This window comes from Cucurbita maxima, unplaced genomic scaffold, assembly GCF_002738345.1.
Source record: "Cucurbita maxima cultivar Rimu unplaced genomic scaffold, Cmax_1.0 Cma_Scf00003, whole genome shotgun sequence".
In the NCBI taxonomy this organism is placed as follows: domain Eukaryota; kingdom Viridiplantae; phylum Streptophyta; class Magnoliopsida; order Cucurbitales; family Cucurbitaceae; genus Cucurbita; species Cucurbita maxima.
Window position 1 is genome coordinate 1,471,013 of NW_019272019.1, and position 12,180 is coordinate 1,483,192.

Below are 12,180 nucleotides of genomic sequence, written 5' to 3' on the forward strand. Positions count from 1 at the left end.
CAATATCATACCATTTTGGAGAGCTGTGTTCGTCTAATATGACATTAGAGCCATGCTCTAAACTTAGCCATGTCAATAAAATCCTCAAATGTCGAACAAAGAACTCCAAAAGAAAAAGGAGTTGAGGCTCCTCGAAGGCTTAGTAAAAAATGATTAAGACTCCAAAAGAAAAGGAGTCGAGCCTAGATTAAGGAGAGGTGTACTTTGTTCAAGGGGAAGTGTTGGATGAAAGTCTCACGTGGTCAGCCAATTTAGGGAATCATCATGGAATCCTATTGCTTAATGATCCAGGCCCATAGAAATGATTTGGGCCTTCATTTTCATCTAACAGTTGCAAGCCACGATGCGCTATGGCTTGTCCACAGATTTCAGCCCCGCCTCTCTCGCAGTTCATGGCGAAATCCATGGCGGATCGTGCACTTCAGAGCTCTCTATAAAATCCAGGGTATGGTTCCGCCCTTTCAAACTCTTTTGTTCTTCGCCATCTTCTTCTTCTGTTTGGACTTCTGATGTTTGATGATTGTGGCTGTGATTCTTAGGGTTTCGTTCTTTCTTTTCCATTTTTACTTTGCTTCTTGAGATCGGTTACTTCAATTTCGCCCAATGATGGAAAAACACTATCTATTGATCGGTTGCAGATGGCTTTGTTCGTCGTTAGCCTTTACTTATCTCCACATCCTCTTTCATTCAATCCATACATGAAATCGCACACACGTCACTGTTGGTAAAGGCTTTTGATGAACGAACGCCGTTTGCTTTATTACTGTGTATGATTCTATTAAAGCTATGAGATCTGAGGGCTCAATTCTACTTCGTTCCCTTTGTTCTAGGTTTTGTTGTTCTTGGTTTGTGTAACCTAAATGGTATTAAAATGACTCTTTACGCATAACAGAACATGGTATGAACAAAAATCTTACAAAATTGGAAAACAAAAACACTTTAATCTCAATCAATTACAATGAAATCATACGAATTTTGGTCAAATTCGAGTAGAAATTCATGATTCCCAATTGAAAATTTTGAATCTTCAGCGGAATTCATGAATTTTATGATTTCCGGAAAAAATATGTTTGTTTTTCCGAGAATTGAGTATTTTTATTTTTGTTTTCTTTATATTGAATAAATTATTTATTTAAAATTTTTATAATTAAAGAAAAAAATATTATCTTAAATAGTTCTATCATAAAACCTCATCATATAGGTTTTTAAATTTAGACAAAGAATCATTTTAATTTAATTTCTAAAGTTCTTTCTTTTTTTCAGGCTGACATTACATTCATTGGAAGTGGAAAAAAAAAATGTTTTTACCAATAGCTCCTTTATTACGATAACTTGAGGTGGTGAAGTTTAGAGAGAAGATCAAACCCTCCTTGTTCATAGTTAGTCAGCCTTTATTCTCCTTCACTGCCTTCGACCCCTGACTGTTAGTAGGGGCTGTTGATGAACCCCATTTCCTTTATTCCGTGTGTCATTCAGTTCAAGCTATCAGATCTGAGGGTTTCCTTTATTTGTGTGCTTATCTCTAACTATTTCACCTCAAATCTTTGTGGGTGTGCCTTAAATTTCATTTTTGGCTCCTTGCATGGCCGGTTTCTACAGTAATAAGCACTCTGATTCTTTGACCGTTCATGTTTTGTTTTTTGTTTTTGTGGGTCATGCTTAATATCCAGTTCTATCAAGATTTTCTTCTATTTATACGTTTTATGCAGTTCATTAGGATCTAGTATATCTATTTGGGGTATTACGAATAATATTTGTACTGGGCTTTTTTTATTATGAAGGGAATGCTGCTTAGGAAGCTAAATCTTATACGTCTAAACTCGTTTGTTTTTCATTTGTTTATATATTTGATATTAGTCTTTTTCTTCTTAAGGATTTATGCATCTGTTATTTGAATCTGTTTCTAATTTCAAGATGGTATTTTTTGGATGAATTGCATGCTGTTGAATAAGAGCCCTAATTCTTTGGATTAGTTTTCTTCTCCTGTTATTTGCTCTAAATTCTATGAAATCGTTTGTATCTTTATGTTTTAATTTTTTACATGTAAAAGGGATTGTGTTCTTATTAAGACTAGAAGTTCTAAATGATTCTCATTTGTAACAACTGTGATCTGGAATTTGCTTTGCTTGCTTTAGTATGCTGATTATTGATCTTAATGTTCGTCTTTCTTCCCCTGTTTATCAGAAAACTGCACATGCCCACTGCCCAATCATGGAAAACTCGTTTCTAGAGGTATTAATCTGTGTAGAGGTAGTGATGAAAATCAATTTTGGCTGAGGGGATCTTGTACACAGTCTTTGCTCTTAAAGTTGCACCGAATTTTTTTACTGTTTTCTCTCAGTTTGCACGAATTAGCTTTTGAAGTGATGATTAGTCTAAATAATGGCTTGCTATACGTTTTTTAATTTGAGTTGTTTTTCTAGAGGGAAGTTAGATTGTAACCGCCCAAGCCCACCGCTAGCAAATATTGTCCTTTTTGGGTTTTCTCTTTCGAAATTTTTAAAACCTCTCTTGTTAGGGAGAGGTTTCCACACCCTTATATAGAATGCTTCATTCCCTTCTCCAACCGATGTGGGATCTCACATAGATGATGAAAAGTCTAGGAACATTGAGTTTTGAAGTTCAAGGAGGAACTTATTTGAGACTCAAAATACTTGTTTTGCTTTAAAAATTACATCTGCCCGATGATGGAATACTCCGATTGGAGCAATTACTAATGATCTTTATTACTAGCCTTTGCCATTAACCAGCACATACATAATCTCTCTCTCTCTCTCTCTCTCTCTCTCTCGATATATATATATATATATATATATCTAGACACATATCCATCTATAATCCATCCATTTGCTTTGTTTGTTTCTTCTTTTCTTAATGAGTGGTTAAGGATGTGTAGAGGCTAGTAATGAATGTCAACAGTCTATCTAGAAATGATAAATAATGTTAATGAGATCTGAGGGCATCTTGAAAATGGTTTACTTTTCATTGAACCTTAACTGTTCTTGTCAGATTTTACATTCATCTATTTTTGAATTGTGTTTATCAATTAAAAACACTGTTTTAAAAATTATTCTAAACAACCTCGTAACGTTGTATTTTTAGTTTGATCTTGAAAGACAACTTCAATCAAACTAATCCATTTTCTTCAAGGGGGGCATACCTGATGTTAATTTCTTTCCTTCTTTTTGTTAAACTTCTATACATGTTGGTTTGTTTTAAGTAGTTGTATATCTTTCTCTTAAGACTTGAGTATTATGGTGAAGAAAGCTATTTCGTTGATAGGAATGCTATTAGAGTATTATTAGGATAGTTTAGATATTAAATTAGTATGTTGATGATGATTAATATTGATAATGATTATGGAGTAGCCAAATATGAGATCCCACATCAGTTGGGGAAGAGAACGAAGCATTCTTTAGGTTGTGGAAACCTCTACCTACCAGACATGTTTTAAAAGAAAGCTCGGGAGGGAAAGCCCGTGGGGTCTTGGACCGTTACACAAAATATGCCCGATATCATTTAGAGCTTATAATTTCCTCTAGCATCTTAAAATTTCCCCTGCCCAATGATGGAAAAACTCGTGCTTTGGAGCAATTGCTTTGATTTCTAATGCTAGCTTTTGCCCTCAACCACTACTATCTCTTTCTCTCTCTCTCTCTTGGAAACACACACATGCAAATACATATATATATATATAAAGCCTTTTCCATTTCCATTCTTTTCTTTTATTGTGGTTGGAGATGGAGTAGAGGCTAGTATGCAAATCAAATGCAATCATTGTCAATGAGGAACTAAGCTATGAGATCTGAGGGCATTGTGCAAAACTTTCATCCCTTTTCGTTCTTAATGATGCACTTGAATTTTGATGCAATTTATCTTTAAGTTGACGCAGTTGTTTGCTTAGTGCTCTCCTGTTGATGGCAAAGCTTCATAGTTTCTAGCATCTGCCGAACAGAGGTATGCCCAATGTCCTTATTTTTCATTCTGTGCCCTTTGGAGCCTGCATGGCCTGTTGTTGTTGTCTTTGCTCAAACCTTTGATGCTTGATTGTGGCTGTGAGTTCTTTGAGATCTTCCAAGGTATTGTCTTTTAGGTTAAATTATATAAATTACCCCTGAAATTTGAGGTAGAACTATAGATACAAGTTTGGCCTAGCTCATACGATTCTATCTGTCATTGCCATTCAATCTTTCTGATAATTATTCGATCTGTTGCTGTCCACGTCGATGCCAACCATTCAGCCTCACCCATCGACATCCAGCCATTAGCCACGCCAAACGCCCATTGTTGCGCTTCGGTTCATCGTCCAGCAGCCTACGCACATCAAGCACCTCCAACCAAGCAAACTAAAACAGTAACAAATCTTAACCTTTCTTTTGAACGTTTTGATTAGGAGTTATATGTTTAGTTAAAGTCCTTGTTCTTAAAGTAAAATTAGTTCTTCACAAAATACACACGCAGTTATTGAGACAACTCTTAAACACAATTCTTACTTGTGATTATATTGATGAAGCATGTGTTTAAACGATTATGGATTAATGTGGGTTTGTTTTTCAACTCTTAATATTTTTTGGTTATTGAGTGAATATGACTGAAACTAAAGAAATAATTTTTTTTTTAAAATAAAATTATTAATTTCCATCTATATTTGACTCTAAAGAAAGAATGTTCAAATTTAAAGATAGAAATTAAAACAGAAACTATTGTAATTGTTTTATGAGTGAACTTCAATTATTTAAAAATTTTAAAATAATAATAAATAAATAAAAGCAACCTACTTTGATAAGCTCCTTCCCCTCTATAGAGAAGTTAAAAAAAAAAGAATGCTCCTTATGAATAACTTAAAACGATGTCACGGTATCGTTTCAAGCCCGTATTTTCATCCATCCTTCTATGGATTGCTTATGAAAGGATGGTTTCCTTTTCGTTAAGCAAGACAAACTTGTCAAGTTTGATTGGTGAAGTGCATCAGTCTACTACATTGACGAATCAATTAGGCCACGGATTCCTTAAACTTAAGTAATAAAACAGAGCGGATGACATTTAGAAATCCATTTTCCAAAAGAACTTGGCGCACTTTGGGAAAAGATCTGTTGTTAACTCCTTTAAATATCTCGACCGAGGCATGAAAACTCCCATCACGAAAGAAATGTTCTCTTTGTAACTTGGCCAACATGAATTGGATCCATATAACAACAGTGAAGGTTGTAGCATGGGAATGTAAAACTCGAAATCACTAACATCCTCACAAAGTTTGTCTATGGGAAAAGAAAAGGCATCATCTATATAGTTGAAAGCCAATCTTCATGGAGAAAAAATGGTAAGTTGGCTGAGAAAAACAGTCATTGGTTGGCTAAGACATATAAAACCACTGAAGATTGAAGATCACGGTCCACCTTGAAGTGAGCATGGAAGAACCTTTTATCCTGCATTCCACACAACACAACTCAAGTATCCCACAAGATTATTAAGTAATGGATAGCAAATACAATACAACACTTATAACCTCCTTGAAAGAATGCGACTTCAGAAAGTCCTTCAGTGGTCTCTCTTCTGATTCAAACAATACAATGTGACTCGGGACCGTCCAATTTTTAGCAAATTCTGATGCAAAATCAAGTGGGTTCGTCAAGAAACGGTCTGACTCGACCGGGATTTCTTTCTCTTCGCTGCAAGATACATGGGGACATTTTATGCATCACAGATGAACAATAGTTGCAGGTACAAGGCAAAGAGTAAGGTAAGTTGTCAATCATCCCAGCTTTACATGGAAGCTACTTCTTGGCTCCGGTCCTTGTAATTGGACCTTAAGGTAGGGAAGTTTCTTGGTTTAGGTTCATATCACCTAAGTTTCTTGATCACAATCAACCAACCTCTCAAATCTACTAATACAATTTAACAATTTAACTAATGTTACTTAAATGTGTTGAAATGATAAGATGGAGAAGCCATATAGCTAAAAGAAAAGGTGGAAGAAATAGACAATGAAAAGCATTGAGAGTAGTGGAAGGAGAAGTTTTGAGACACCAATACTTGACAAGTCAACGCCTATGTGCTTATTAAACAGCGAAGAATCACGAATCCACCTTTTTAGTAGCTGTGTTTATGGCTCGAGGTTCTGATTTTTTAAGCAAACACGCCTTTGGATGGGAATTTTCAAGACCTGGCCACATATTTACTTATATCTCTCTGCTACTACTGAGTCATGTTAGGAACCACGAATCTCCACAATGGTATGATATTATCCACTTTCAGCATAAACTCTCATGGTTTTGCTTTTGGTTTCCCTAAAAATGCCTCGTACCAATGGAGATGTATTCTTTATTTATAAACTCATGATTATCCTCTTAATTAGTCAATGTGGGACTCCCTCCCAACAATCCTCAACAATCCTCCCCTCGAACAAAATACACTATAGCGCCTCCCCTAAGGCCTATAGAACTCTCGAACAGCCCCCTTATGGAATCCACTTCTCTTTTGGCACTTGGAGCAGCTTGTTTCCTCCTTTTGTATTTATAGTTTATCTATCCTCGTTAACCAGTGAAGGTATTTTTTGTGATTATTATCAAATAGGAACTTTTGTATTCAATTTCCTCATACCAATGAATGGTTTCTGCAAGGAAAAAAACAAAAAAGGCTTTACACACCTTGGTGTGCAGTCTAGAAACCGCATTGGTAAATTTCGATGCAGAGTCGAATAGTATGGCGTCGAATGGCAGGGCATCAGAAAAAGGATGCTTTTGACTTTCTCAGACACGGCTTCTTTAGCCAGATGATTCATTACATCCTCTGTTCCTCTCTGCGCAGTAGGTCTTCTGGTTAGATAATAGAGCAGAAGAAACACAAAACACAACCAACTTCCAATTTTTCTTTTAACTCATTAGCCAAGATAGATACCTGATGAACCAAACTCATGTACAACCCCATTGGGATATTTGTAGCTAGCAAAAACATTACGGCCAACTTCATTTTCATAGGACTTTTACCGTGGGCATCTCGAGATTTTTCCCTTTTACCATTCAGAGAAGCAGGATATCTAAGGGCGGCTAACGAATAGCCCGAGAACATCAATGCTATTGGAAGAATGGGAAGAACAAACCTGTCAGTAACAAAGTAAAAAGAAAACGAACACATACTTCAAACCAATGCCAAATCGATATAGGTTGGGTGTTTTCAATAGTGTGAAAGAGATACCTGAATTCTTTATGGCCAAGTAGACTGTGAATTCCTAGAACCCAGATGATAAGACCTGTGAGTTTCCATTTTCTTGAGGTAATGATGCCAGAAATGGAAAATGGAATGAAACTGAAGAGCATGGCAGTAAAGCCCTGGGTGAAGTACCAGTGCCATTTGTGAGTTCCATAAAAATCTCCACCAGAGGAAAGGACATTGAACTTCAGAAAATTAAGAGGGACAAATACCCAGGAGCCATACATTAATCTATCCAACACAAATGTAAATCCAAGCACCAACGACCTGATATAACAAATTTGAAGGATAAAGAGAGATTTAGATACTCTGAAATCTTAAGAGAGTTAAAGAAAACGAGTCCGAGCATCTCCTAAATATTCGACAGAGTGCCATGCAAATTAATCGACCCGAAACGGCATTTGGTCTATCCAGGAAAATAAATGGGGAGAACAATCATCTCATCGGTTTAGGAACGAATATAAAGGGGCAGCCAATAAAATCTCCATCCGCCATCCATACAACACCATTCTTATTAACTTACATAAGATCTTTACAATGGTTTTGATCTTTCATTATAAACGTTTGAAATCATAGTCAAATTTCAAAAAAAAAAAAGTTTTTAAGAACTACAGTTTTAGTCTTCAAAAATTATCAAATGCAGCCAAAGGAACCCACTAAAATACAAAAGAAAGGGCATGCATAAACACCGGTCAAACCCAACAAAAGGGGACTTAAAAGATCAGAACAGAAGGCTCCAACTGTTATCAATTAAAAATGATGAAAAATCACAAAATCCTGTATCAATGGATACTCAAAGGGAGACGGTGGATTATGCAATACTCAGTATCCTCCCATTGAACTTTTCTTAATCGATGCTATTATTACACTTACAGATGGTGGAAGATCAGAGTGAACTATATGTGTAAATATAATGGCAAGACGATATGATAGGAAAACAAAAAAAAAAAACCTTGATTGGTCATGATTTATTACCACTGTTCCCCGCTAACTTGGCAGATTTTTAACTTACACCAACTTTCAAATTATTCAAGAGGTGAAAGTGAAAACAGGATTGAATATCATTTCAATCAAGAGATTGTCAAACTTCAGAAATACTAGCTTGGTATGGAAATTTTCCTCTATAAACGATGAAGTGACACCAAGAAGAAAGAATGGTCTTGCAACACTTCCAGAAGTTGAATGTGCAACCATCAAAATTAATTCCAGACAGAAGGAAATCAAAAGGTTCGCTTTGTATCAACATATATCCTAACTTGGCCACCTAAATTCACATCCCTAGGTTTTTCCTTGATTAATTTCATCAATTTGCACCCATTAGATAAAACACCGCTCAACTTTATAGACATGATTTGAATGATTAACCAATGATAACAACTTTGTTCTATAACTGCTTGACATCTTGGTTTTTACATCACTAATTCTAAAAATGAAGTTCAAAGAAAATGATAGGAAAGACAGGGAAAAAATCATACCCATTCAAGAAACAAGAACAAGAAGCTAAAACATGTTATAAGTTATAACAATTAGGAGATTTGGTACATACCCAATAGGAGCAGCCTCTAAGAAAATAAACCTTAGTCGATCACGTGCTGAAAACAGCTCGAGCAGACCAACATACAGCCAAGTAATCGCACTAGTTGGGCGAACAGCACACGATAATGCTGCCATAAACAAAGCCATCTTCCTCGAAACCTTGGAAAATCTAGTGGGAGCAACTCTTATACAAGGCCAATAATACAAGCTGATAAGTGTAAGAACGGTCTCTAAGCTGTTCGATAGAGTTCGATTGAAGCAGAAGAACATAAACCAGTTTGTGAGCTGGGAAAACAGCTGAAGTAGAGTTAAGTATATTTTGTCTAACAATCACAATGTATTTCTCTTCTTTCAAGATTATAAACATATGTCAATCAACAGCAGAAGGATACAGCCCATTTTGCAACATAATCACCAAAGAGGGCAGAGGAAAGTTTGTAAAAGTAAAAATCACCAACAGCCGAGAATATGGATTCCAACAGCCTGGGAGCTTTAATCTATAAAGCATGGTAAAGAAAATTTCACAATTCAATTTGCCACAGCCAATCAAACAGGTTTATTAGTTTATACATAGTTGAATACTTTACCATCAACAATGGAGTATCAAGGCCGAGTATAGCAAGTAATTTATAAAGACAAGCAAACGGCAAAGGATGGAAGTAGCTACGAATTCCCCTCTTCCACTCCCATGTCAGATGACCATACCTACAAAATGGATACTCATCATTGAATTATAGCTTCGTAAAGCTATTTCATCAAGAAATTACAGCCCAGAAATCAGGAAAATTAGAAACGGAAAGGAGATTAGTAACAAGGAGAGGAGGATCACAGGAAGGAGAAACGTTACCCGAAGGTGATGCGGTGGGCAACTTCAAGGGCTTGCCAGTGTTCATCTGGATTGAAATAAGTCTGCAATAAAAGCGCATTTGCAACCCGAAATGCCAAGCAAAGCACAAAGAGCTTGTTAGTGGAACAGAAATCATCATAGGTTTTAGATTTGAGTTCCTCGGATGGAAGAAATTCCGGCGAGTCCTCGATTCCGCCGGAATTTGATGCTGCGACTGAAGATCTTTGCCTTATCTGAACCATTCTCCGATCTGAGATTTTCGGAGTTTGAGAAGCAGTCCGGTCTCCTGTGCTAAAAAATACACTTAAAACTCCCACAAATATTCTTAATTTTTTTAAATTTTAATATTTCAAAAATATATTTATATGAACGTTAAAATGTTTTTTATAGGTATTTTTTAAATATAATACTAACAATAACCGTATTTTTTGAAAGTCGAAAAATATTAATATAAATTTTTAAAGACAATTGAAAATTCGAAGATATTTTCAAAACACAAAATAGTAATAGTAACAATTAAAATATTAAGGGTATCTTGCCTTTACTTTAAATAGAAGTAGCACACGACTTGAGTATTTTAAAAACTACTCAATAGGTGACCATGCTATTAGGGTCAAGGAATGCAAACACATGCAACTTATCGTTAAAAACCTATCATTAAAACCATCATAACCCACACGTGCGAGCGTGGATCCCCAGGTGGTTCGCACCCCCTAGACCCATCATAGTCGAGCTAGCTATCCGTAACGACGTTCGAATGTCAACATAAGCTTGAGTGTCATGCGAGGCATGATTATCATAGTATATGCGTACGTACTTATCATCATAAATGAGGAAGTAACTCGATGTTTATGTACACGCAAAATGCATGAGGTCTCTATAGTTTTCATCTTTATGACACAGTTCTATACTCGTCCATATATTACTCTAAGTAACATGCATGCATTGACTTTCATACGATTATCATCATTAACATTAATTAGGTTTGTGTCTTGGAAAAATCGTCATCATAATGCATCATCACATCTAATACATGTACATCATCTTAATATGAATAGCGTTATAGTAAGTCATCTCATCATCATACATCTTACATCATCATGTCATCATATCACATCATCATATAACATTATCACGTCACCATATAATATCATCACATCATCATACAACATCATTACACATCATCATATAACATAAAGCATAAATGACATGTACAAAGGACACTGAACATGTGTCTTCATACATAAAGGTAAGTTTTTTGACCGAACCGATAATAAGACCACTTACTTGGTTGACGTTACCCAAAGTTCTATCTAGCTCCCAATTTGCTTGCTTTCATCATTCAAATTTGTTCTCACTTATATCAAAACTTCACCTATTTTGAATATAAACTTAATTGCCTCAATAAAAATCAAATTTCATATTTTTATTATTTTAAAATTGTATCATGTAATAAAATTTAAATTTAAAATATTATTGCTCGAATTATTAAATTTAAATATCGTTTGTTATAATATTATATTTAGTAGATATCTTCTACTTTATTTTTTTATCCCCTCATTTTTCCTTTTATTCTATTCAAAATTATTTTGGCCAGTTTTAATTGATTTTCTTTTAACATTTTTGGTATATAATCTAAAAGAGGAAGAAAATCTAAAATATAATTTATTGTGATTTTTTAAAACATAGAAATTTATAAGGAAATTAATGAAATTCTGACCCGATTGACTTACTTATCTAAACAATAATATTACTTCTTGTGAGCTTGAATCTATGCAATATAACGGGTAGATTATGGACTTGAATATGTACAATACTGCGGGCAGAATAACGTCGTGTTAAAAATAAAATACCATTTTTTTATTTTTTCTTTTTATTATTATTTTTTTCTGGTGGTTACAAATAAAATACTCTTTTAAAAATATTATTTAAAAAATCTTTTTTAAAAAGTTTCATTAATACTTTTAATTTCTTTTTTAATTTTTTAAAATTTTTAGAAAAACTTTATCCGAAAAAATGTGATATTATTTTTAGATAAAATATAAATTTTAGAGATATTTTTTTATTATTAATTTAGACTAATATCCAAATTGTATATAAAAAATAGTATTTATTTTAATTATGTAATTACTTTCAAACACTTTTAATATATTAATTAATTCTAGATAATTAGTCATTATTAATTAATTTAATTTTGTTAAACAAAATCATTGAAAATAATTTTTACCATTAAATTTTAAATTAATTTTTGTTCCTTAATAAATAAATAAATGCCTTCCATTTTAGGTTTTTGAGTTGGACAGTAATACTTTACTTTTACTTTTTACTTTTTTTAGTTGGTTATCATACACGTGTGCTCACTATATATATATATATATATATATATATATATATATATATATATATATATATATTTTTTTTTTTTTTTTTTTTTTACCACAAAGATAATTTCGGAGATAATAAGAATCGAATTATGGTGCGTGACACTATGAAGAAGAAACACAGATTTAATGATGGAAAAGGGGACATGAGGGAGTTAGAATCGGGTATTAAATGATACCCGAAAAAAAATGATGCATATATTTTAT

General features: G+C 34.1%; 1 protein-coding gene and 1 long non-coding RNA gene across 3 annotated transcripts; one reads left to right on the forward strand and one right to left on the reverse strand.

Annotated features, from left to right (window-relative positions):
• Nucleotides 1-342: 342 nt before the first annotated feature.
• On the forward strand, nucleotides 343-4,422 carry LOC111473994. 2 transcript variants are annotated; one of them, XR_002715833.1, is made up of 3 exons: nucleotides 343-445; nucleotides 1,264-3,957; nucleotides 4,242-4,422. It is a non-coding gene; the product is annotated as an uncharacterized LOC111473994 (long non-coding RNA). The 2 variants fall into 2 exon arrangements; XR_002715832.1 differs by lacking the exon at nucleotides 4,242-4,422 and having other exon boundaries at nucleotides 2,185-3,949.
• A 655-nt stretch (nucleotides 4,423-5,077) lies between these two features.
• On the reverse strand, nucleotides 5,078-9,901 carry LOC111473821 (GPI mannosyltransferase 3). Its single transcript, XM_023119207.1, has 9 exons — nucleotides 9,593-9,901; nucleotides 9,333-9,450; nucleotides 9,138-9,242; nucleotides 8,756-9,042; nucleotides 7,195-7,476; nucleotides 6,898-7,099; nucleotides 6,648-6,799; nucleotides 5,507-5,669; nucleotides 5,078-5,426 (listed from the first exon to the last, which is right to left on the reverse strand). Exons 1-9 carry the CDS (start codon nucleotides 9,832-9,834, stop codon nucleotides 5,343-5,345), a joined length of 1,635 nt encoding a protein of 544 aa, XP_022974975.1. The 5' UTR covers nucleotides 9,835-9,901; the 3' UTR covers nucleotides 5,078-5,342.
• Nucleotides 9,902-12,180: the final 2,279 nt, after the last annotated feature.